A 27,094-nucleotide genomic window follows, 5' to 3' on the forward strand; every position below is an offset into this window, starting at 1 on the left:
AATGTTTGTAGATACTATTTTCATATTTTGCCTACTGTCAAATCCAAATATAAAAATAAAAAGCTTTGTTCAAAGTAATCTATAGTTACAAATTAAATGAAACTTCCATTCTAAAGAATGAGAAAATTTGAGAGCTTTAAAAACTTTTTTTATTTTTTTTTTAAAGTCAGACTTATCCTCATTTCTCATTACAGAATGGATTCAAATGGTACATTCTGCTGCCAAACAATTTAATTGGTGGGGAAAAAACCCTCAGGAAATGTGTTCTTGGCCTTATCAAACAGAACACCTGATTTTTAACCTCTAAGAGCGGTGGTGGAAGGAGATGCAGTGGCTGTCAGGAAAGTGGCTCCTTGTTGACACTGCTGGATTTCTGAGTGAGCCTGTCAGGTCAGGCTAAAATCCCCTTTAAAAGAGTGAGAAAGGGCAGCTGAAGGGCCCTGCAGGTGTCCAAAGCATCCTGACAAATCTCAACCCCTCCCTGGCCCACTGAAATGCTGCTTCTTGGTCTGAAAATAGTGACATTGCTTTTGCAGGGGGAATTGCAGGATGCTGAGGGAGTTTCAGTAGATGGCATCACAGCATTCACAGCCTAGCGAGGTTCAGTGATTTTGCTCCCTGCCTCAGCCCCACAGAGCTCCCTCCCAGGCTCAGCCTTTCCACACTGCACACAACTCTGGCCACACATCAAGATACTAACCCAATCCTGTGATACAACATTTCAGAACTGGAGGCCTTGATGTCCTGTTCCTATTTAGAGCAGTGGGGAATAGAGAATTGTGCCCCTTTTCTAAAGCCCTACAAATCCTGGCTACCCCTGCACAGCCCAGTGCCCTGTGGACATAACTGAGCGTCACCAGGACCTGGGAGCAGGGACACAAATCAACCCAAACCTGCTTCATCAGAGCCAGAGCTGGGACTCACACCAGCTACTCTGACAGCTCATCAAAACTGGAGACCTGGTCTGGGCTATTCTGAGAAACACCCACAGCACAGAGTGAACTGCCTGTGCTGATGGTGTTTGAGAGAGAGCATCCCTGGGAGCTGCTGGGGAGGTGACTGTGCTACACCAGAGCTCTTGGGATGGATGCAGGCACAGAGCCCAGCCTGAGGTTCAGTCAAATAATTGGCTTTGTGGCTGGAAGCCAAACTAAAAATAACAGAAAAGTAGCATATCATTTTAGAGGCTTAAAATGCACTCAGTCCATTTTTATGAACCCCAACAGCAGCAAAGATGGTTTCAAAATACAGCTGTAACTTGGAAATAGTAACAGGAAACATTTAGGTTTGGAAGGATTGAGATAAAACACTTTAAAAAAGATCCTTTTCTTTTTTTGCATACAGATCAAGTAGGACTAGTGCCCATGCCCTCAAAATACATTTTTCAAGGAATTTTCCCTTCTGGGAGAAAGCTTCACTCCTTTCTCTTCAACCCTGTCTGCAAGTGAATCCTCACATTTCTCCTTCTCCCACTCTAATTCAACAATGCTTTCTTCCTGCTGTACCTCTGACTCTTCAGACTCGTTTGCCCTCATCTGCTTGCACTTCATTTTCCCTCACAAACTTCCTGTACACTCCCTGTCTTTTTCAGACGATCAGGAAGGAACCTTACAAATTCTTTAAAACACCAGCTACAAAATAGCCCATGGAGGGAGTGGGGGTAACTGCAGGCCCCAGCTGCTGCAGAGCTCTCTGAGCAGAGCCCCAAGAAGTTGCAAGACTTCCCCACTTTGGAATGATCTGCCCAGGGGGAGCTGCTGCTGTGTGACAGCAGGAAAGCAGCAACACCCAGAGCAGCGTCAGTCGGTTGGAGATCAGTAAGTCCTGATGTGTTCTTGCTGTAGACAAACAGCTTTTGCACAGGCAACCACCACGGGACTATTTTTCTTTTTTTTTTCCTACACCCCAAAAATGCCAGTGAGTATTTAAAAGCAGGTATTTAAGAATGCTCAACCTCACCTGGAGGACAAGTGCTTTGGAGAGGGTTTCAAGGAAGCTTTAGAAGTGTTACCCTGTGATCAGGTATTTGCAGCTGTGTTAAAACAACTGGAAGAGCTGATTTGGGGTGCTGCCTGAAATACCTGGTGTCCAGGGATGCTGGGTGTGGTCTGGGTGCTACTGCTTCACTGGTCTGTGAGGCTTCACTCAGGTCCTGGTGCTAACAAACTCTTAGCTCTCTTCTTTTTCAAGACTTTGGATTTTACTTCTAAATTTCACATATCTTGCATATTCATATGAGGGAATGCAAATCAGAAGTGTTCTCTGCATTGATGTCCAGGTATCTAAATGTGTGCAGACACCTGCACACTTCTCAGAGTTCTTAATTTAACCCGAGTCCTGAAAAGCCTTTTCAGCTGCAAAATGCAGCTTTGAGCTAAGCTTCCTGTGTGCAAAGGCATGGGCCTCTGCCAGCCCCAGAAGGTGCTGCAGAAATGGGGCACCTTTATTTCTTTTGCTTCTTTTTCTTTGCAAGACCACAGCATTAGATAATAGCTTGTCTCTGTACTGTGCTGGTTTCCTTTGCACCGTGATTGTTCTCTCTCTTCTTGCAGCTGATCAAATCATATCATTGAACTTAGTGCCTTTTTTTCCCCTCCTCTCTATTTTTTTCCTGTCAGCTCACACACACACCCATGGCAAGGAGCAGCCTGACACCATTTGACATCTCTTTGCTTCCTCATTTCAATATTAACTGTTTACCAGAAGAGAAACAGGTTTGGGATGTGGGTGCTGAGCACTTGCATGTCTCTGTGTGTGAGCAACAGCTCTTTTGCCCTCTGTCCCTCACAGCCACAGGTCATTTCTCCAAGTTGCCTGGAACAGCCCCATGCTATTGGCAGCAGCCTGACTTCAGGAGGGACAGGTCTGTGGATGTGCTGCACTCTCTGCTTGGGCTGGGGTGCAGTGACAAGGCTCAGAGCTGTGCCTGCTGCCGCTCTCACCCCACAACGGACCTGCTGAAGGATTCCTCCTCCTCCACAGAGCAATAATAATGACCCAGCTGCAGTTTAAAGATGCTTTTTGGGTAAGTAAACATTTACTATGTGTTTCCTATATTCAATGTATCTGTATTTTAAAATTTTTTAAAATACAGCTTTATTCTATATATAGCTTAAAACTAACTTAATGATGTTCTGTGTTCTAAATTTAGTTTAGTAAAATTCCAAATTTGTCTCCAAGCAAAATCTTAGTGTTTAATACTGTAAGTGATCCTGGGCAGAAGGATGCAGTGTAAAGAATATATCCAGTCCCCATAAAACCACTGACATTCCCAATTCCTAGGGAATGCTAGGGCCAGAAACCACTTTTGAAAGGGACATGGATTTGTCTGTCTCACCGTGCTAAGAACCTGCTTGCAGTGAGTGTCCTCAGCTCTACGAGTGGCTCCCAGAGCAGGTGAGCTGTTGCTAATTATAGGCTGAATTCCCTCCTGTTTGCTAAGGAGCAGAGCCAGCAGCTGCAAGCAAAATGCTCCTGCTTAGCTCCCTGCAGATTCCCACCCTGCTGCCAGGAGCATTCCCAGGCATGCAGAGCCCAGGAGCTGTGAGGTAGCTCAGCTTAGAAAGGACCAGCAGTGACACTCCACAGCTGAGCCCAAACATTCACAGCTGACCTAAAACCAGCAAATACTGAAACGATGAGATCCGCTCCATACTTGTTGTTTGACTTTTGTTTGAAAATCCTTTTGGTCTCCTGTTTTCAAGCTCTTTCCCTGCAGTTACAAGGTAAAAGGACCTTAGTAATTTCTCTCACTATGGTAATCTGAGGTTCTCTTGCAACTGGAGAATGAAAGTTCAATATCAAAATTCTAACATCGCAAAGTTGAGTAAACAGGATGTTATGTGGTTGCCTCTTTTCTGGGTAATCATTTATCCAGCATCTAGGACTGACTTAAAGAAAGACATGAAGCCATATGAACTCTTCCTGCCATTGCCTGGCTGTTCTTTCTGCTTGTGCTCTCTTTCTCTCCACCCATGCTTCAGGGTAAACCCTCTCCTGGTAGAAAACAGAAGGGCAGAGACAAAAACACATATCAATGAACCACCATCCTCTGGACTCTTCCAGGAAGCCCTCCCCACCCCAGTGCAGTAATAGATTTGAACAGTTAAAACTAATAAAAATACAATGAGGAAATACAAAAGTCAGTGTTGATGTTAGGACTAACTGTGCATGACCACACCTATGTGCGATTCTCCTCGTCTGTGCACCCACTGACTGCACAGTGCAGTGCACAGGGTGGGACACAGCTGTGGGTCAGAAGCCCTGGGAGCTTCAGCCCTTGCATTGCTGAAGTTCCTTGGAAAACAAGCCACATGACTTTTAGAGCTGGTACTTTTGGTATAGTTACTTTTCAATGTCTTGGTCTTTAGGGAGAATAAATCAAGCTATGGGAGTAGTGTGAGGGTGATTAATGCCAGCTGACAATCTGGCCAGGCCAGTTCTTCATGGCTCCTCTTCCCTAAACTCTGTGCTTAGTCACGTTACCATGACTCAAATCCTTGCTTAGTTTTGAAGCTAACACCTTATTTAAAGCAAAGCATCTTTGGATTTCATATTTTTTGGCTGGAAATGTAATGCCCAGCTTGATTAAGAAGGCAGGAATATATTAAAATATATATTATTATATAAGGATAATATATTGCAGGATGGAAGCTTTAGCTACGCAATAAGTCTTTTAAAGTGAAAACTTACAGGATATTGCACAACACAGCACTAGTGTGCAGCTTGCCCCCCACATCACAAGATCAGCAATTATTTTTGCATTCATAAAGTTCTGTTGTAAGAGGAAAATATATTCATGTGGTTGGCTTCAGTGAGAAATTATCTCCTGTATTTGGTGTGTCCATTGAACAGAAACTGCCTTTCTGATTGACAAAGGTGTTTGCCCCTTGGTGGATGCCTCAACACAGAGCCCTGATCTCTGACTGCTGCACCCCCTCCCTGTGCTTTGCCCTGACGAGATGTCCCTGAGCAGCAGCTCCCTGCTCCACCATTAGGAAACTTCTGGATAAGCAGGGGTTTCCTCAGGACCTACCTCAATGTAAGATATGAAAAGAAACCCTAAGGGCAGATCTCCCCCAACTAGCAGAGGAAGAGCACCATTCATTCCTCCCCAAAGTTCCCCAGACTTCATAAGAACAGCATGTGCTGTCTTCCAGGAAAATGCAACTTGTTCCTCATAACAGGTTTAAGTTTTATCCCCTCTTTTCCAAATAAATGTAGCAATGATAGTACTATACTAAAATTTACACACTTAGTTCAATTATATTTTCTTTGTAGCATGGCCTGAGCAAAAACCTGTGTATTTTTTAATTACAATTTTTATTTCTATAAGCTCCACACTCTCTGTAATGGTTTAAAGAACTGTTGCTCAAAGTCTGCACTAAAATATGCTTCTTAACAGAAGTTTTCTATCCTCTGTTAATATTTTTTGGAAAACGTTAGTGAGATAAAAATTCAAATTGGGTTTGATAGCCAATGCAGGGCAGTTGCTGATGGATTAATATTCTGCTGGGCTGCTGTACAAGCCTGACAGATGTTACCTGTCTTCTTTAGCATCATATAAGACAGGTAGGGCAATTCCCACGTTAATGAGGAGTGTGTGTGTGGCACCAGCTGAGCTCCATGTTAATGGGGTTATGTTAACAGGCAGAGCAACAGTAATTTTTTGTCACAAAAACCACTATCCAAGAAAATCTTTCCCCCTCAGTCACAGAGTGTCTTTCTTAGTCTCATTCTGTGTTCTTGCACTCATCATTGCTTTTCCTTTGCAATTCCTGTCATTGCCTTTTCCTTCTATTTAGTCTCCCTCCAACCTGCTGCTCAAAACTGCAGCCCCTGAAATGGAGCTATTTCTGGCCAAGAGGTAGGAAGGTACTGGCACTTCTGTGCTTTGCCATACCCACCTGGGAACAGGGAATGAGGAAAGCTTTCAAAGGAGCTGGTTGGCTCCAAAGTGCCCAGAGCTGAGTGGGAGCAAATCTATTCTCTTGGACAGCTTTGAATCAAATTCAAGCAGCCATGTCAATTCTGAAAGTGTGTCATGGGCTCCTAAGGTACTTGGGATTTAAAAATAAACACATGAAGTGTGAAATGCTTGTTCCTTCTCAGCTGTGGGATGAGCTCAGGGCTTGTGGATTCTCACAGCTCACATTTAAAAGTGTGGGGGAGATGCAGGCCAGGCAAATATGAAGCAGTCCTTGAACAAAGCTGGGAGGATTTGCTGCCCTGCCCTGCTGTGGGCTGGTCCTTCCCACATCCCTGCCTGTGGAGCCATGGTTGTGGTCAGACACTGCAACAGTGGGAGCCATGGAAGTGCTCCAGGAACAGGGACTGTTACAAAGGTGTTTAGTGTGTCTTGCTTTGACTTCAGGCTATGTTCAGCCTTAGGTTCAGTGTAAAGTTGACTTTGTAGGTGAGCCTCTCAACTCCTCCTGTAGCTTTTACACACAATGGTCTGTTATATATGCCAAAAAAAGATGTAATTAACTTCACAAATAATTTAGCTTCTAATGAGACTCTTAACTGTGGAACAAGAGCTCCATGGTGATAAAAGTCACAGTGAAGCTATTTCCTAAACTTATTAGGCAACATGCTGAAGAAATACAGCATCAATGGTTTTACTCAAAATAGGAAGTTTATTTATACCAGGAGCTACCCTGCTTTCCTGTAGAGGTTGAGCTTTGCAGGGCCTGTTGTTTTGCAGCAGGTCTGTGAGGAGGAAGTGAGACTGGGCAGGTTTGTTGGGAGGAACTGGAGCTGGGGAGGCTCCTGCCAGCCCAGCACCCTGAGGCTGGCTTGGGGCAGGCAGGGATGAGGCTGGCAAACCTTCTAGCCTGGCATCCCAGCCTTGCAAGTGGGTCCCACTGAGTTTGATCTGAATGGCATGGCACTGATTGCATCTAACCCTATTGACACAAGGCAGGTTAAGATAAAACATCTCCCTGCACAACAGCACACAGGTGGGCTCTGCTGTCAGCGTGTCCTGCCTCACCCTGAGCTCCAGAGACAGAGGCATGGCCATGGTCCTGCCTCTCCCTGAGCTCCAGGGACATGGCCATGGTCCTGCCTCACCCTGAGCCCCAGAGACATGGCCATGGTCCTGCATCTCCCTGAGATCCAGAGACAGAGGCATGGCCATGGTCCTGCATCTCCCTGAGCCCCAGAGGCATGGCCATGGTCCTGCCTGGCCCTGAGATCCAGGGACATGGCCATGGTCCTGCCTGGCCCTGAGATCCAGGGACATGGCCATGGTCCTGCCTGGCCCTGAGATCCAGGGACATGGCCATGGTCCTGCATCTCCCTGAGCTCCAGAGACAGAGACATGGCCATGGTCCTGCCTGACCCTGAGATCCAGGGACATGGCCATGGTCCTGCATCTCCCTGAGCCCCAGAGACAGAGGCATGGCCACAGTGCTGATCACATCCAGGCCAAGTCATCGCTGCAGGGCGTGTGTGGAAATGGGGAATAAAGGGAGAGCCAGCATGGAAAAGTTGAACTGGTTGCCCAGCTGATGTCTGTGTTTGTTGTGAGGTCAACTTCATCTCCGGAGAAGAGGCTGCTCTAATCTTTTTCTAGGTGTAATTTCTTCCTCCATTCCCCCAGCTGCTCTGGGAAGGACACTTGGCTCACTAAGGCAATGACAAGCACCCGTGGAGGGTGGAGGGGAGGGAATCACAACAGTCATTGAAACCAGAGGAAATCACACGTAGAAAACCTGATCAGTCGTTGTGGCTATGGAAACACTGGTGCTTCACCAGTCACTTCTGAGCAGAGCACAACAGCTAAAATGAAGCTCAATTGAACTAACACTAGATGAATGGATTTACAGAGAGTTCATTTTGGGTCAGTAACTGAAATAATTAAACTGTTAAATACACTTTATTACTATTTTCTGATGAAAATTGTTACAAAATTCTGATGCAAACCATGTTGCAGCTGAGGGGTTTGACTATTCAAATTGGTTGATTGATGAAGTAAGTCACTGTGACAACTTTATTAATATTTTTACGCAGCTGTTCTAGTATGTTTTGATCCATCCTGCTCTGCAAAAATTGGTTGGTTTTGCTTGGGCTCAGAGAAGGGGAGGGTTCTTATTTCTGCCAATTTTAAGTGTGCCACGAGTCTGTATTTTAAATATGGAATAGGTGAGTCATGGACTCTTCACCTGCATGTACATGGCCACGTCTAACAAACACCACCTAAAGAGTATTTGTCACACACAGCTTGAAATGGAGAGTCTCACAAAGATCAGAGGGTCTCCTCTGGCTTGCCAGAGCAGCCCACTGAGGTGCATTTTCTGAGGTAGAGTCACAGAATAGCTGAAGTTGGAAGGGGCCTCTGGACATCTCCAGCCAACCCTTGCTCAGATTGCCAGTTGCAGCACCGAGCTCAGAGTATCTCCACAGATGGAGACTCCACAGCCTCTCTGTGCAAATTGATACCTGTGATTCCCTGGTGTCTCACCACCCTCTCAGCAAAATCCTTCCTGTGCTTAAACAGGACTTCTTGGATTTCCATAGGTGCCCGTTGCCTCTTGCCCTGTCACTGGGTGCCCCTGCTCCCTCCACAGGAATCTGAGCACACCGAGCACCTCTTGTGCAGGCTGAGCAGTGCCAGCCCTCAGCCTCTCCTCCCACCACAGCTTCTCCAGGGTGGATCTCAGAGTGTCCTTACAAATCCCATTTCAACAGAATTTTTCCTGGCAGGACTGGCTGATTCATGGCCCGTCCCTTTCCTCCCTCAAGGCTGACACTCCTGCAATGCAGCAGAGCTGCCTCTTCAGTCACTGGCTGGGGACACTGAACTTGTGCTGCTTTGTAGGCACAGGGACACTGGCATTTCAATCCAGTAACACTCATTGTATGCTTATATGGAAGACAAGTTAGGCTTCTTTGTTGTATTTCAGCTCCTTTAGTTCAAGAAGATCTTTTTCTGATTTCATTTTCCTGCCTTGCCACAGCAAGGTAGATTCCAGCAGGCAGATGGCACAGAAAACACGAGTTTCATCTGCAGTTTAATCTAGGTTTTGTAATAAAGCTTTTCTCAGCAGCCACAGTTCAATAATTCACAAAGTTCACTGTGTTGTTCAGTAAGAGTTTGGGGATTTGAGGCTGGGATGAGGTGAGGGCTGGTGGAACAGCTCTGCATGGAGATCACTCAGCCTTGCTCAGGGTGTCAAGGTGAAGGAAAAAACCCACATTGAAAATATGCATCTGGATCCCAACAGCTTTTCAGCTCCCCAGAGAATTATTCCCTTGCTGTACATGGAGTTTAGTATTTCTTTAAAGTGGTGGGAAAATATCACTGAACAAGACTGAGGAATTGAAAAGCTCCATAGCTCCTCATGCAACTTTTTCTTTGCTTGAAATGAAAGGCAACAATCTTTGGAATTAAGTGAAAATGTACCAGCTTGGGCCAGCTTAGAGATACCAACTCATGATTCCATTCAGAGCAAATAAATAAATAAACAATCTTTTTTCCTTTAATGTAAGAACTTTTCAAAGTTATTTTGTGCTGCTCTCAATTTGTCCAGGCTTAATGTATTCCTAATATGAAAGAAAAATAAAAAATAAAGGGTGGGGACAAAGACAAAAAGGAAAATAGGTGGTCAGCAACCCTGAGGTCTGAGTATCCTCACTTCATGCTCCTTGCAGTAGGTGCTGTAATTACTGAAGGGTAATTAACAAGTCAGGACTGATAAACAGCCCTGGGATTGCTGCTCAGTGGGATGGAAATCCCCAGGAGCACCAGGAGAAGGAAAGGAGGGCCCTGCCATTGAAAGGCCATGGATGCACATTTGGTTAGGACTTGGGTCTCTGGCAGAATCTATTATGTGGAAAAACATGGTTTTACTGGAAGTAGGGGTGCTGTTTTGGAGAATAAATCTGGGCTTTGATGAAAAAGTTCACAGCTGGTAGAGGCTTTCTCTGGAGATGGAGAACTAAGGTGCATTTGCTCACCAAAGAGGAAGAGACCAGGCTATAAAACCCCTCTATGGTTCTGGGAGCTCTGCAGGGGGAAGGCACACAATGGAACAGGAACTGGAGCTTTCTTTGCCCACAGCCACTGCCTGCAGCCTGGAATCCAGGTATGCCTTTCCTCCTGCCATGCAGTTCACCCCTGTTACAGATTTATATTATATTATATTATAATCATATTATATTATATTAGGCTTTTCACAAATATTAAAATGAATATTATATGTATAATGTTGGAAACTTTGCTGTATGAAACTAAGAAATAGTGGTGTAATACATTTATATATTTTTTTAGGGAGTAGTATGGTATTACAATAAAGACTGCTTTTGTTCATATATGAATGAGAATGAAAAGATAGAAAACCCACCCCCTGCATTCTTAGATTATCTTATCCAGATGAAGACAGCAGTGACTGGAGCTCCAAGGGAGGAATTTATTGAACCTCTCTTATCAGGGACTGTAAGACTCAATGGAGCCAAGAAGATTGATCTGTTGGGGAGGGGGGAGTTGAAGCGAAACAAAGGAAAATCTAAAACTTAAGAGGAATGTTTGAGTCATGCATAAGCATTTATGAATATGCAAGAGATTGGTGTTTTAAGGGACAATCCTTTGTTAGTAAGGCTTGCTCTTAGCTGGATGCTGAGGCACCTGGCCATATTTGTTCATTTTGCTTTATTTCTGTCTCATACTTGTCTTTTATAAAACTTTTTAAATTATACCAAAAAGGTGAACCTCATTTTTCACACCCCCACATAAAACAGCTGGAGAAAGAGGTTCAAGTGAAATTCCCCTTCCCTGTACAGGCAGCAGATGAGGGGTGGTGTGGCAGCTGTGAGAGGGGGGTGTCTCAATCAGATACTCATGGAGTGTAAGAATGTTGCATCATGTTGAGTAATAGGATATGTTGAAAATTATTAATTGGCAAAGATCTCTTGTGAAATGGAATTGGTAACATGTAGCTATTGAAATCATCTTTACTAAGAAGTGAAGTAAATCTTTAATTCAATCTCCTTGTATAACAAGACTCTGGGAATATTTCCTGAAGTTTTACCCTTCCCCACGTGCCAGGAGACACCAGTAACAAACAGAGCATGGGTTCAGCAGTGGCTTTTGTGAAGTGCCTTTTTCAGGACTGACAGGAAACAATTGTAAGCATTTTAAGACAAGGAGGAGAAAGACATACAGTTTTTTAATAAATTAATGTACTAACTAAGCAGGTCTGGTTCCAGTGGCTCTGTAAGACCTGGTGGACAGTTGTCTCTGTACTTGAGCAAGTCAGGGCTGTTTCAGGTGTTTTCACTCACTGTGTCTGGTCACTAAGCCCACTAAAAGAAGGAGAGGAGCCTTCTTATAACAGAGAAGGAAACTGGAAGTGCATGAACTAAAGAGGAATAGAAACAAAAGCAATCTCTGACTATTGTTTTGTGTAAAACAGAAATATCCTCTACTTGTAAGATTCTATTTCTCCTTATTTTTCTTCCAGTTTCTCTTGTGTAGCTAATGTTACTCAGTAGGAGACTGGAGGAACATCTGATTCCACCATTGACACATTTATCTGTCATGTTTCAGTAGGACCACAGCAACAGTGCTGTGCCTTCTGAAAGACAGGTGCAAATCCTCATTTCTGGCCTCTCTGTTGGCTTCCAGGGAGAAGCCACTTTAATTTATGGACTTACCTGTTGTCTGAAGTCACATGGAGAAAATACAAAGGGATGCTGCCACGTCAAACCCGTGTCATGTAGCCACATCAAGCTACATTTAAAACTGGTGAAGGATTCTGCTGCCTCCTGTCCCATTTCTTACTATCCCTATCACAGAGGTGTTCTAGAAGTCTGTTCTCTATGGATTTTCTGAATGGATTCCTAGTTTTTTGTCATGCTTTTTTTTGTGATGCATGTCTGTCTGCTGGCTCCTTTCTCCTTCTGCTAGGACAGGAGCATTGGGGCTCTGAACTGCACTCCAAATAATGTTTAATCAAATTATTAAGGAGACAACCTAAAACACAGATAATAAGCACAAGCAGAGTCCTATTAGTAGACTGGAATTGAGACTTTCCAAGGCTGTTCCCTGTGTGCCATGAGTCTGCCAGCCAGCAAACCACCTGTGAAAGTGAGGCAGGCTTTTGTGCAGCCATCACTTTGTGCAAATCAGGGGGTGATTAAAACATAAAGAGCCAAACAATATGCTGTGACTGTAAGAATGCCTAATACATAACACATGAGCAGTACAGGATGCCAGTGAGGAGGGTGAGGGCTCAGGAAGCTGAGGACAAATTCCTGTGTCAGCAGAACTCTAAATCAACCATTTCCTTCTCAGAGAAAACCCGCAGGGTCAAGAGCAAAAGACCACTGAGGAGCTACCGTTTTGCTCAGTGTCATTTGCAGTGCTATTGTATAGTTTGTGAATCTCAATTTCAGTTTTATCTCTGACTATCCTAGCTGCTGCAGGTTTGAACTCTGATGAGAACCTCGCTATAGGAGCAGTGGGAGATGCAGTTTAGCAGCCCAGCAATTGGAATGCTGCAGAGGCAGTGGTTTTTCCTTTCTGATTTTTGAAGGTCCCATTCAAGGTTCACCTCTGTGCTGTTGCCTGGCAATAAATACCATTTGCTCCCCATGAAAGGTACTGCACGTCAGGTTTAGGTAACAGGCTGCAGCAAAACTGCAAACTAAGCCTCTGGTGGAAAATGCCCAAGTCAACTCCTGGAATTATCACCAAAATGTCCCTACCTACATCCTGAGCAAACATTTGTTTCTGATACACGAAGAGCGAATTTACAAGAAGTGACAAAAATCTTTTACAGCCAGCTTCAACCCACCTACTCCTCCTTGCTTTTTCTGCTTATGTGGGAAAAAAAAAATCAATGTTTAAAAAAAAAATAAGAAAAAAGATTTTGTAAGCTCATATAAATTCTGTAGTCAGTCTCGGAAAGCACAAGCAACCATCACATTCTGTTGTGATGTTTGGATCCACAAATCCATTCCAACTGATTTCAGCCAGTAGGAAAAAGGAACTCTTACACAGTACAGCGTGAGCAAATGCTTTTAAACCCACTAAGCAGTTGATTGTGACATGAACATGTGTGGAAAAGGACTCATATCACACCCAGCACAGGTCAGGGGAGGACATTTTGGTCAGAGGTTTCTGATGTGACACCGCTCTGTTCTGGGCACGGTGATCTTCCCCCACGGATGTGCTCAGCTCAGAATGGGGTTGCTGAGCTGCATTTTCAGCTGCTGGCACAGTCCCAGGGCCAGGCAGCAGAGGCCCAGGCTGAAAAGCTGGGGTTGGTTTTGAAAAGGGCTCTTTCATGTGCCCCTGTGGTGGAGCAGAGCCGGGATAGCAGCCGTGGAACAGGAAGCAGCAGCAAAGCAGCTCTTATTGCAGCAGGCACCCCTGAACCCCAGAGCTGCACAGGACATTTCAGCACACACAAAGCAGTGGTGCTCACTGCTGTCCTGTTTGTTCCAGGAGAGTGTGAGCAGTGCAGAAAAACAGCAGTAAACTTCCCAAAACACTTTGTGTCAGGAATATATTTCTAGAACCACTAGGAAATTTTAAATTGTACCAGGGGAAAAACCAGAAAACATAAAGCAAGTGATTGAATTACAGTGAAAGGCCGTGGCATGACAGGAAATATCCAGTCCAATGTACTTGGAGATTCTAAATCATGTTTGCCTGTTAGGTCTGTTTGCTGCTCATCTACACATATGAAGCCCTTGGCAGGGCACTTGACAAGACTGACAGACCAAGGGAACAGGATTGGAAACACTCACAGACAGTACCCAGTGGTATGATGCAAGAATACAATTAATTGATTTAACTCAGTTGGAACAGCTTACTTTCAGTCCAGGACTGAGATATTATGTGTGATAGAAAGGATTTCTTTCTGACAGTTGAAAAAGATCTTGTCAAAATGACGCTTGTTCAAAATTTCATTGTGCCCTGTTCTCTCTAAACTTCCTCCTCACACCAGTTGTTATTTCCTTTTTGACTCTGGGAATGTAGATCTTAAGTTTTTATTTTACTAAAACTGTTATAAGCATACCTAAACTAAACAAGATATGAATGCAAAAAAAAGCTTGATTTAGAGAAAAATTCCAAAGATACCCATAACAGATTCAGTTTCAATTATTTTTCTCTTTGAAAATCTGTATTAATAGTTTATTTGGATCAGGTAGCAACATTTAGCATTTTCAGTCCAAAACCATGTGAGAACACTTCTGATTCAAGCTTTGGAAAAATATCATTAGGAACCAAGACGAGGAATGAACTTTTCTAACTAAATACTTTAAACTTAAGAGAAAGTGTGGGGGTTTTAAAATATATATATATATATATATTTAATATTGGCAGATAATACATTTCAAATAATTCCTAACTGAGGGCAGGTTAGGCTGAAAGAACCCCTGGGAGCTCTGCTGTGGCTGTCAGTGCTCGTGCCAGGCCCCCCTGAGAGGTGCAGAGCAGGTACCATGTGTGGATTTTGATGCTCTGTTTATCACCAGAACAGTTCAGCACTGTCCTGCTGGGTACTGAGCAACACACCCAGTGTCTGCTGTGGAGTTTTTCCTTTTCCAGCCCTTTCTCCCCATCAGGGTGGTGCCACTGCCCTGCTGTACCCTGGGGTTATTGTCCCTGTTAGCACCTGGAGCCGGTTCTTTACAGAAGGCAGGTGCTGAGGTGCTGCAGCTGGAGATGCTGGGATGAGTCCTTCATGCTGAGAAGCAGAGCTGCAGCTCCCAGAGCACTGCAGCAAGCCCAGGAGGAGCCCTGACACTCCCCAGACAGGACTCACAGCTTCAGCAGCAGCGCCTGCCCTGGGGGAGATGCTAAGGTGCTGCCAAGCCAGCTAATCCTGCAGGAGCAGGGAGAGGTCTGAGTTGTGGTATGTAAACCACCTCTAAACAAGGTCCTGGATGGGCAGCTCAGGTGCCAGCATAATTAGAAATGCCCCAAGGAAAGCAGCCACAGCAGAAAGGCCCAGAGTTGCTATGGCACAGCCACAGTGACCTGATGAGGTCATGTCACTGTGACCATCACCAGCTGGATGTGCAGGGTGTACCATAAGTGTTTGCACATGAGTTTGGATGATTTTATTTCCAGTGCATTGGAAAAGCTATTTACTGAAAGCTGCTTCAGTAATGAGCACAGAATTTTAGTCTTTCCTCCTTGATATTATTGCAATAGCAGCCTTGTCACTTCAAAATGTAAACTCTTGTACTTCAAAAAGCCTCGCAGTTCCCTCTGGGCACCCGGCAGCACAAGGCTCAGAGGAATATGTTCTGGAACAAGGCTGATTCTCAGTGAGTTGCTAAAGACACAAGATTACCCAGCTTGGTGCCACCAGAAGGTAAGAAATTGTCACCCCCCAGCAATCCTGGTACTTTCTACCCTCTAGGCAGGGAACTGACACTCCCAGTCTTCCCTTGCAGCCTTCATTACCAAATTCCAAATCCTTAGAGCCTCTCCCTGATGGCTGTGGGAACCAGCTGAGAGCCAGCCTGACTAATCTCTCCCACAATTAACATTTGGAATGGGTATCCCAGCGTGCTCACTGTCTTCACCACTGCTTGCAGGCTTCCATTCCTCCTTCCAAGTATTCTAGGATAAGCTGTTCTGCTCAAACTAGAGCACAGAAGTTGTGGGTTTCAGTCATATACTCCCCTCCACGTTTCTTTTGTCTCTGAAGGAACAGTGTTGCTCATTGCACTGGAGGGAAGCAACTTTTGTCACTGGGCAAAGGAGAAGAAATGCTGCCCCTCTTTTACCTGTGATTTTCAAGAAGAAAACAAGAAGGAAATCCGCAGGCAGAGACCAGAGCACACATGCAGAGTTGGGGGAACACAGCTCTGCTCACAGCACTGAAATCCCTGTCAAGCACTTTCTTGTTCGTGATTATAGGCCTGTTGGACAACAAGGAATAACTAATCTTTTTTAGTAACAAGGATTAAATCCTCTTTCACAGCCACACACGCTTTGAGAATCCCTTTCTTGACAATGAGACAAATTGCTGGTGGTGAGTCAAATCACCCTCTTCCAAGTAACTAGATTTGAGTATAAGCAAATGATATTTTACACATTTAATGGCTATATTTATTATCTAATTAAAGCATTTTTTCTGATTTCTAAAAAAAAAAAATAGTAATAGTTCTTTGACTATTCATTAGTTCTTAGAATCATCACAAAATCCTTTCTGAGAAGTACCAAGCACTGTCTGAGTAGTGCAGCTTAACAGCTTTTGCAAAACCACTCAATGCGGGTGCTAATTATAACACAAAATGGTAAATGGAAAATAGAATAGAGGCGAGACAGCTTAGCAAGGCCAGACAGTTGTTTAATGAGATCCAGCCTTGCTGTCTGATTGTCTTGACAAAGAAAATGTGGGGTCACTTATGGTGTTACACAGGAAATCCTTAAGACACTAGAAAAAAACAAAATGGGACTGAACAGACAAAGCAGGGGAAGAACTCTAAAGTGGGCAAACACACTGATCTGGGGGAGGTGCTGGATCCTGCCATGAGACATGAAGAATGGGCTGCAAATAGCTGTGCTTGAAATAAACAGGTAGAATGAAATATTGTACAGGAGGTATCTGATAACCTTTGAGCCTGGAGTAACAGAAAACAGATAAAAATCAAAGTTTCAAAGTACAAAATGGGAGTAAGAGATCAGTAGTGAAAAAAATCCAATATACTCTGAGACCTTGTTGAATAAAATACCAGAAGAGGAGAGAATTGCAGGTATATCTGTAGATCTTAGCTCATTTGAATGCCACTGCTATGATTTGATAGTGGAAGAAGGCAAATACAATCCTCTGATGAACCACAGGTGTTTCTTAGAGAGCTGACATTAATGCCATGGTACAAAGCACTACTTATTCTTTACTGGAGTGGTAAAGCACCATCCTTGTCCAACAGGGATTTATTCAGCCTTGAACAGGTGCTATAACAACACGTGGGAATCAATGGGATGAAAAAGCAGAATGTCAGGAAAGGGCAAAGAAGGTTTGTTTGGATGCAAGGAGATGTTGAGAGGGGATGCAATTGTACAACAGTGAAAGAAGAAATAGAGCTGTTGAAATGAAAGGGAAACATTTGTGCAAGCTGAGGCCTGAGTGATTCAGAGCTGTGTTGTGGTTGGAAATTACGAAGCAGTGCTGCAGGATGAGTGACCAGAGCAGCTCACACTTGTCTCAGCCTGGCTGTGGCATTTCCTCTCGCTCCCTCTGCAGCCTGGGCGGGTGGCACGAGCTGTTCAGAGCACAGCCAGAGCTGCTGCCTGCGAGCCCTGCTTTGGGTTTCTGACCCTGGCATTTCTGAAACAGGGCCTCCACGTTCTTCAGGAACACAGAGGAGGACAAGAAAGCAAATTGTGAGATGAATGCCCCCCAAAACGAGATAGATTAAATGAGTGTCTGTGGTAGAAGTCCTTCCTAGGAGCCAAATCTCTCTACAAGGACCAGCCAGAGGAACAAACCCCAGAGGAACCTGGCAGGCAGTGAGGCAGTGATGCTTCCAGGGGCCTGAGGAAATGCCTGATGGACTCAGCCCATCAGGCTGCCCCCAGCACACTGCTCTCTTTGTGTGTGTGGTTTTGTGTTGATAACAAGTTGGGGTTGCATTCTCACTTTAGGGAATTTAATAAGCCTTCTCTCAGACATAAAGAATTTGTCATCCTTTCAGTGTAATATGATTTTACAGTTGTTACAGAGCCAGTTTAAAAGAGGTGGGGAAAGACACCAAGTGAGTTTTAGGATTTACTGAGCAAAGAGAGATATTGAACAGAAAGGCAAACTAGCTTCACAGTGAGCTGATCACTTTGCCTTTGCTGCCTGTGGCAGTGGCTGACTGCTGGGGTGATACCAACCCACGGGATATTTTCACTTACCTCATGGGCAGCATTTCTGGGACAAGAAAGCTGTGTGCACAGCTGTGGGACATAGCTGATTGCATCTGAAAATACACAATTAAAATGCTGGGGGTGTGAGTTGGTTGTGGAACATCTGACCAGAGTTTCTGCCAGGCAGAGAGAGCCATTTATAGTAATTTTTCTACAGCAGTGATGCCTTCTGCCATTGGAATGTCCTCAAAAACAAGAGAGAGGGGGAAGTGCTAAGTTCATTGCCAGAGTATTATCAAGAACCTTTCCTACTTTTCTCTCTGAATGGCAAAACTTGCTGCTTCTCATTTATTTCACAGCAGGATCCCTCCCTGTGATGTGTGTGTAAATTACCCTTGGAAACATTAGGAAAACTAATGTTTTGGGCTTGAGATCCTGTTTCTTCAGGGGTGATGGCTTTTACAATGAACTGTAGCACTGGAAATGTTACTACAACCTGTAGGTTTACAGGGATTGTCTGCAGAAATTTATCCTAGCTCTTGAAGAACCAAAAACCCTGTTCCTACATCTGCAAATCTCCAGAAGTCCCAAGGCCTGTGAGGCTTCCAACAACCACCAGCATTCACCCCCAGAGCTCCCCTGCTCCTCTCCAGTCCCAGCAACAAGAAAGCAAAGGCACAAGCTCAAGTGCCCAAGCAGTTGCTTGCCAGAGGATCTTTTCCAAGTACCAAAACTTAAACAGCTGTCTTCTTCACAAGTGGTGGTGGAAAGCAATAAAGCAACCCATTTATTAAATGGTAACTGCTTAGGGGACAGTGGATGCATGTATAAACTGCATTCAGTTCATATATAAGGGCTTGTATTGTAGATAAACTGCTTGAGGGAAGGAACACACTCATTCTCTTTATGGTTTCATAGCCTGTGATTTTACCATAATGCTGTAACATAAAGCTCAGAAAACATTCACCACTACATTTTCAATAATGCTATTTCTGTGTACTGGTTAACTCAGGCTCCCCGTGGAAAAATGGCCTGTCCTGATCCTGTTGTGAGGCAGTGAGAGGACCAGGGGTAGAACACAGAAATCCTGTCTCCCCGTGCTACAAATCCATTAAAACAACACTGCTGACCAGGTGGCACAGCCACTGCCCTCAGGCTGATATTTGTACTGAGCTGATTCTTTTTTGCTGGAAATATGGTAAGAGGAATTAAGAAATAAGAATTAGAATTAAGGTAAGAGGAACTGAAGTGTTTAACAGCTATTATTTTTTTTTCTGTTTTCAGTGCAAGGAGTTCACCTTCCACACTGGCTACGAGGTGCTCGTACAGCGGCTACTGGAGGGGAAGAAGATGTGCAAAGATGTGGAGGATTTGCTCAAGCAGAGGTATGAAAATCAGTGTGAAAAAAGTGTGAACAGCCTCCTTTTTTGTCTCATTTGGCATCTGGAAGGGAATAGCAGGCTGTTTCTCAGTTTGGTAGTTATGAACTTACATAGAAAAGACTGAGTAATATGAATCCCAGCCTTGTGATGTGAAGGTGGATAAATAGAAATCTCAAGGACTTGAGAAGGGAAGGTTGAAAGAGTCAGAAACCCAGAGCTCCACTAAAACCCCTCATTATGGGTCTAGAAATACACAGTAGCACCTACATCCACAAGTAACATTTCTAAATTTTCCCTTTTGCAGGGCAAAAATGACTTGCACATTTTTGTTTCTCTTTGAACATGCTGTTGCCACAGGCACTGTTTCAGTTTCCTGCCAGTACCAAAAATGAGACGTTTTTCAAACACAAAGCTACATAAAATGCTACCTAAAGCCCTGCCCAGACACCCAAACCAGTCCCTGATGTTCACCAACCTTAGCAGGCTTTGAGTAATGATGTAGTTTATGTTCCTGATTATGTGCTTCTTGGTGCTTTCTCAACAGCAGCTATGGACAGTTGACAATTTTGTGGGTGAGAAAATAACACTGCTGCTCTGGATCCTTTGGCATTCATTTTTGTAGGTGTGACTTTGAAAAACAGCTCTGAAATTTGGTGCTGTTTTTAAGTGGCTTCAGCAGTTTCAGCATGTAGCATGAAGCACACACTTCCTCAGGCTTGACATGTAGGAAAGATGACATAAATATGGATTATATATCCAGCAGGCAATCCCAGAACAGTTTATCTCAGCACTGTCACCTTATGAATATTGCTCTGCCTTCCTGCTTTTTCTTCCCATACTATCCCCATCTAGTTTTTTTTGGTTTAGGGTGGTTTTCTGATGGCTGATTTTAAAGCCCTGGGATTTTGAAGGGAGTGTGAGCTGTCAGACTCAAAAGTGGCTGTTTCACAGCATGTGAAGTGTCCCATCAAAACCTGAAGCTATTTAAATTGCTTTTCTCGACCACCAGTGGGAGCCTGTTATATTGGTACACATCACACAGTCCTGAAGTCACATCTGCCTGATGGCAGCTTAGATGCAACTGTTTAAAACAGCATCTTTGTGCCTCATAACTTACAGAGATCAGAACTGCACTGCAGGCCTTGGGCAGTGCAATTCTGCATTGGATGCTGCACACAGCTGTGTTCCTTCCAAAACATTGCAGAGCCTTCTGAAAGTTGCAGGATGAGTTTTTTCCTGGTTTTTGGTGGAGGCATGAAGTTCTTACCGTAAAGAAGAAAAAATACATGTACAGTCATTTTGGAAAAGTTTCCAAGACGTTTTTTACACCCCCAAGACATTGCAGAGAGTGTGTGCACATGTGTGTGCCTGTGTGTGTACGTGCCTGTTGGGGGAGGAGGAAAAGGAGACCAGAAGTGGGCACTGAGTCAAAGATGCAATTTCCAGTTTATTGCTGGCAGGTGTTTGTTTCAGCTCATCTTTACGTCATTCACAGGAATGACCCAGCAGAAGATCAAAGGATGGGATGAATCTCTCTTTCTAGAGGCTGCCCATGACTCCTGCAGTCCTGAAACCAGCTGCCCTGGCCCTGGCCACATTAACACTCAGTTTTCCAACCATAAATCCCTCTAACTGGCCCAGAGAAGGGCCTAAGAGGTTTGGGAGTGAGAAAGCAATTTTATTCCAGAACAAAGCCCAGGGTTAAAACACAAAGTATGTTCCATCTCTGGATGGCTGCAGGGAAACCTAGAAGCTGTGTGCAGGAGTACTGGAAAGTGGGAAAAGCAGCATGAAGATGTGAATAGATGGTATCAGCCTCCTGTCAAATTCCTCTGACCCTGGGCTAGTCCAGTCCAGTACATGCTGAGGTTTCAGGAGCTGGCACTGGTGTAAAAGCTGGCCAGGCTTTTTCCCCATGATATACTTGTATACTGAGCAAGAGAAGTGGGATTGCAGCACAAGTAACTCTTATTGCTGGCACTAAGCAAAGCCTCTGACACAGAAGTGTTTCTTCATACTGAAATCAGAGGAAAATGAATCTATTCTTCTTCTGCAGCATTATGTGTCTGGAGTGTATTTCCATTTGGATGAAATGCCATTCATCTAACATGAAAAAGAAGTGGTGTCTCTGTGTGGCCTGTCACCACATTTTGTACCCTGTTCCTCTATCAGGAATGCCAGGCTCTGCTGTAGGAACACCCCACTAAAACACAGCAGTTCTGAGGGCAGGAGGGCAGCACATGCAGCATTCCACACATGGGAGCCATGGACAGAGGCCAGGAACACTCTCTGCTCCTGCTGCAGGGCCAGCACTCCTGCTCCAGCAGCCTGACTGATCTCCTTGGGCTGGGGAGAGTCCTGCCTCGGGTGCCAGGAGATGGTGGATTTGCACCTGAGCACCTTGGCTACGAGGCAAGGTGCTCCCAAAGCCCAGGGGCATCAGGAAGGGTGGTGGGACCATCTCAGGGACCCACCCCAACAGCTGCTGTGGGGTAAAACTTCAAGAGCAGCCCTCAAACTGCTCTAACTCAGCAAGAGCACACAAAGCACCTCCTGGCCAAGCGGGAAGACTGATAGGACTAAATCCCAGCAGGGTTGTAGGGCCTTGCACCCACATCAAATTAGTTTTTTGAACAAAGACTACATTTCTCTAAGGTGCCAACTGTCAGGCCAAAACAGTTTGAAATTCTTTGAAACTGCTTTTGAGAACTGGACCTACCCTAAACAAAAACATCCCTCCCTCCAGGTGCTAGGACCAGGCTATCTGTTGGTTATTTATTATTGATCATCAATAGTTTTTAACAGCTACTCAAAGACTGACGACTTGGTTCTACCCTGGGCTTGCACCCAGGAGAAAGGAACTAAACCATTTAGTACAAATACCTTTTTTTAAAGAGAACAGAACTTTCCTCCAGTGCTGGGGGAAGGGAAAACAGCAAAGGAATATTTGTATTTATTAACCATAGAAACAGAACCACTTTCCTGAGTCACCAGTTACAGTTCCCCATTAGGTGAGATACCACAAATTGTCCCTTCCACAAAGCTGCCCCAGCTTCACCAACCACACAGCCACCAGGGCTCCTTCCCCCTCGGCTTCCATGGCAGCTCTTCCAGCAGTGCCTCATCTTTTTAAAGGACAGAAATGTTCCTGCTATCCCTGGCTCCCATTTATTCTCAACATCTCTTGAATGGATCCTTTGGAAACTACTCTTCAGTCCCCTCACAGCCAGTGTTTTCATGGATCGAGTCAGCCGTCATTTTTATGTTCCTTTTGCTCTGTCCTGAACAACTTCATCTCATCGCTGTTCACTTCCTTCTTCCCATGAATCCACGTTTTGGGGGCAGAGCTGTACATAGCATTCCACAGGAATCAAAGCCATGCAGATGAGCTTCGTTTTTATCTCATTTCTTCCAGAATAACTTAAATAACTAAAATATTTCAGAGGTTAACTAACAGCACTAGGATTGAGGAGATAGAGAAATTAAATAAGTTGCATTTCTGATGTTTTGCACCTCAGATACAATTACAAGATTTGTGTAAATGTGATCCTGGTACCACTCAGAGAAACTGAGTTTTTCTTTTAACAGAGCACAAGCAGAAGAGAGATACGGGAAAGAGCTGGTTCAAATTGCCCGAAAAGCAGGAGGACAAACGGAAATCAAGTAAGGAATTCTTTTATTATTACTGCAAACCAAATGATTTTGGAAGAAATGTCAGACTCTTGTGTTTTGCCTATGGATGGGGTCACAACTACTCACTTCAGTGCATTACACAGCTCTTCACAATGTCCAGGGAAAGTGGGGAAACACCACAGTCCTTCACAGTGGGATTCACAAAGTCTTTATTTGGAAACTGCCAGTAGGTCCTTTCCTGGGAATTTTTTTTTATTTCAAGATTCTTAATGCTTAATATTTGCTTCCAAAAGCAGACTAAAAGATGATGAAAAAAGAGAAAGGAAAAGGTTGTGAAATTTTTAGGATGGTGGCTTGACAATTCTGGAAAGCTGGTGAACACTGAGAGACTGTGACAGCACAAAGACCCCAAAAATCAGCTTCTGCAGCAGGAAAAAGGCTTAGCCTAAGAATACAAAATATAAATCTCTTTGAAGGTACCTAATTTGAAATAATTCAATGGAACTACTGAAATACACTAAGATGACATCTATTTTTCTCTGTCTCCTCCATTACTATCTTAAATTATGTATAAATTGTGTTGGGAGGAGAAGATAGATGCTGGTATGGAATTTAACTTAATAAACACTGCTGATAAACTGCTGCTATTATTGATGGCAGTAGCACTAATGGGACATTTTGTCATTATTGTAACAAGTAATAATACAGTAATAAGGTGGAGGATGAAGATGTGGGGTCACAGAAGAGAATCCTGAAAGAGAAGACCTCAATATGAACACAAAACAGCTCTATTGATCCCTGGGGCCTGCTCCCCTCCTCCATCCCATATCTCATTTCTCAGCTGATCTCACGTTGATTTATCACTCCCAGTGCAAGTGGTTTCCTGTCCATATTTGATGGGAAAGCTTGACCCCAAAGCCTTGCCCTGCCATGGTAGGCAGGTGCCAGCGATCCTGGAGCATCACTGTGACTCTGCCAGGCTGGCACAGACACTGCTGTGCCAAGCCAAGGGCTGGGCAATGCCAGGAGGATGTGCAAGGCTTTCCCTGCCAGTGCTCCAGCTCTGCCTGGCCCCTGAGCCAGGGATCCCTAGGAGATGGCTTCTGCCTTCCTGCTGGCTCATTGGTGAAAAGGAAGGAGAAGAAGAAATATTCCGAAATTAAACCGTCAGATTAAGGATGGATGGGTTTTTCTCAACCCAAAGGCTAAGATCAGCATTTCAGGATTAAAGAAAGGCTTCACCTAAACTCCTTTACTGGCAGTACAGGGCAGGCAGAGCAAATGTGTTCAGCAACAAGAAGCTTTGGCTGCCCTTCAGTAACTTAGTGGGCAATTCATGGGTCTGCCTTTTCCCAAGTGATTATGGGAGCTTGATTTAGAAGCAGAGCCAAGTCCCAGTGTTGGGATTTGGATCCAAGTTCCCCTCAAGTTGGGAGAAGTTTGGACTTGGGCCCAGCTCCACTTTGATCCAGCAATTTTAAAGCTTGGCATGGAGGGAAGGCTGAGTACATGAACAAAGCTGTGCTGCAGAGCTGATTTACTGTGTTTCCATAACCCACACCTGGTCAGGGAGACACCAGCTCTGCACTGATGTTTTTATCAGAGCTAGAGTCTCACTGCTCCTGTTCTGGAGCAGAGAGGACACTCTGCTCTCTCTCATCCAGCATCCTCTGATCGTTTAAGGAATTACACAGACAGTGAAGGGCATTGTCCAGGGCAAACAAAAAATCAGAGAAAACTAAAGTCTGTCTAGGGCTGGAACAATACAAGAAAATGCAATGTTTGGTTTTGATGCCTTAAAAATGTTGAATTTTCTGTGTCTGTGTGTTCTCAGTGTGAAGTTTCTGCTTGTTTATATGACATTGATTGCAGTTCTGCCCCCAAGGCCAGTCCTTCAGAGAGACTTGAGGGAGGGAATCTATGTACTCCCTGTAATAAGAAAAGCTTGAAAGGACAACTGTCCCAGTGCATTTTTCCAAGTGTTTCCTCTTTATAGGACTCCCTATTATCATCTAGCATACTCGGTCCTAATAGAATTTACAAGTACTTGACAGGCTGAACAGGCTGTTCACATCTTCAAATGCAGCTTTGATAGCAGTACTTCTTAAAATCTAATGTATTTGTACCTAAAACTTCCATCTGACAATCACCAGGAAAAAAATGTAGCTTCCAGGTGTTTTTGCAGAACATTTTGCAGACCTTCCTGTGCCATGCTATGTATGGGAGAGGAGCAGGAATTACTAATTTTAAATCATTCAGTCATTTTCTTGCTAATGCAAAATTATTATCCTCTAGTCTTAAATTTAGCCACCTTTTAATATCTCAGATACTAAGGCTTTCTGCCACTTCTCCTGGGAAATTATTTCACACCCCAGTAGTTCCAAATATCAGGAGGATACCTGATATCCTTTTAAAAAATCAATAAAAGGAACATAAAAAATGCATGCACAACAAACACCCAAAACCTTCCAGTATGAGAAAATTCCCAGAAGACCTTAAGAGAAACGACTGCAAGGCTGAGGTTGATATTTCAGCACAGTCAGGATAGGCACAAAACAAGGTGCAGGGAATAAGCACGATGAGTAAATGCCAGCACCAGAGCAGCCTGGAGAAGGTGACAGCACACTGCACCAGGCAGTGGCCATTGCTGCAGAAAACAGTTCCCTCCCAAGCCTCCCCTATATTTAAAAAACTTTCATTTTTGAATTCAAGAAAAGAGCAATTTCAACATTTTTCCAGGCCTGCTCCTTCTCCCCCCAAATTCTGCTTCAGCCAGAGCAACTTGCTGAACTCAGCTAAGTGTATAAATAGATTCTACTGCCCATTTTTGCTCACTGAAGACACAGATGAAGGAATATGCTGCTGACTCAAAAGAAAGATTGTAGGGAAGGTTTAATGGAATGTAACAGCAACTCTGGGACCACTCTCTCTTGGTTTGAGAAAACTCTAGGTGACAGCAGCCATCAGGATGCCATCCTGTATCCCTGGGCTGTTCCCCAAGCATGGCTCCAGCTCCTCTGATGGAGAGCTCTGTCCCAAGCCTGGCAGGGACAGCTGCAGGCCGGGCACACAGGGCACTTCAGTGTGAGCAGTGACATCAGGGAGCTGCTGAAAGAGACACCTGGGGTGTCCACTGCAGACTCCCCAGCCCAGAAAGCTGAGAGCCACTCTGACCTCAGGACTAGCAGGGGACAAGGTGTGAGTGCTGCTGCTGGAGGTGTGACTGACAGCCAGGGCCTCACTGCTCCTGTCTGTCCTGCACAGCTCAGTGTGTCTGACAGCACCAAAACCAGCAAGGCAGACACACTGCACCTCTTCTGAGTTTTAAAAAAAGCCAAGATGGGGTTTCTGAAAGAAGCTGGTGCTGGATACCACTGACAGTAAACATGCTAGCTTCCAGCTCAGGAAATAAAAGTTCCCTCTAAGTGCTAAGAGGCAAAGGACACTGTCACTCAATAGCCTGGCTGCTTGTCCTTGCCCAAAGCACTGCAGCTGGTACAAACTCCTTCCCAGAGGGAGGGGGAGGCTCCTCTTCCCAGCCCATGGCACAGCTCTCACTCAGCAGTTGCTACATGCCTTGGCAAGCTCATTCCAAGGCACAGAAGGATGCACACACTTCAATCTAAGCCTGCAAGAGGGATCACACAGGCTCAGATTAATATTCTGTCCACAACACTAGATCCTAAGGGAAGGATCTAGAACAACAGGGCAAGCATATGAAGATATTTCTTCTAAATAATCTTCTAGCCATAGCAATCAGTAAGTTCACAGGATGCTACACCAGCAGCAGCTTTCTATGGAATAGCCTCCAGTGTTTTCTTCTTTTTCTTACTTAAAACCCTGAAACATTTTAGGATCCACTGAGTCAATAGGTAAAACAATGTATGCCTCTTATTCCACTTTTTTAACTAAAAAAATTAAACCTGCATCACCATTTCCTAGTTTCTGCTCATAAAAGAAATTATAAAAAGGTGATGACAAACCTACAGCAAATGACAGCTTATACCCATATCCAGCAGAGGAGAAAGAACTACAGATTTTGAAGTTTAAACTGCAGTATTTGTACTTTCTGTGGTGCACACATGGGAGAGGGTGTAGAGGAATTGGGATTTTCAGCCAAGTTACTGACTGAGATCACAGTTGTAACTGTTTGTTGGGAGAGTACCCAGCAATGATGCCTCTCACACCAGAGATGATTCTCAGCAGAGCTTGTGCCTTTAAGAGGAAACACCTTTCTGGCTGCAAGGTGCCTGGG

The 27,094-nt window shown here is 44.4% G+C and overlaps 1 protein-coding gene across 1 annotated transcript in view; it reads left to right on the forward strand.

Annotated features, from left to right (window-relative positions):
• Positions 1–2,525: 2,525 nt before the first annotated feature.
• Positions 2,526–27,094, forward strand: part of PSTPIP1 (proline-serine-threonine phosphatase interacting protein 1) — a 51,117-nt gene continuing 26,548 nt past the window's right edge. Inside the window, exons 1-3 of the mRNA XM_058847262.1 lie at positions 2,526–3,025; positions 19,109–19,209; positions 22,795–22,869. Of these exons, the coding sequence (XP_058703245.1) occupies positions 2,993–3,025; positions 19,109–19,209; positions 22,795–22,869 (209 nt within the window). The 5' untranslated portion in view covers positions 2,526–2,992. The remainder of the gene's footprint in view (positions 3,026–19,108; positions 19,210–22,794; positions 22,870–27,094) is intronic.

The sequence above is a fragment of the Poecile atricapillus genome, chromosome 11 (assembly GCF_030490865.1).
Source record: "Poecile atricapillus isolate bPoeAtr1 chromosome 11, bPoeAtr1.hap1, whole genome shotgun sequence".
NCBI lineage: Eukaryota > Metazoa > Chordata > Aves > Passeriformes > Paridae > Poecile > Poecile atricapillus.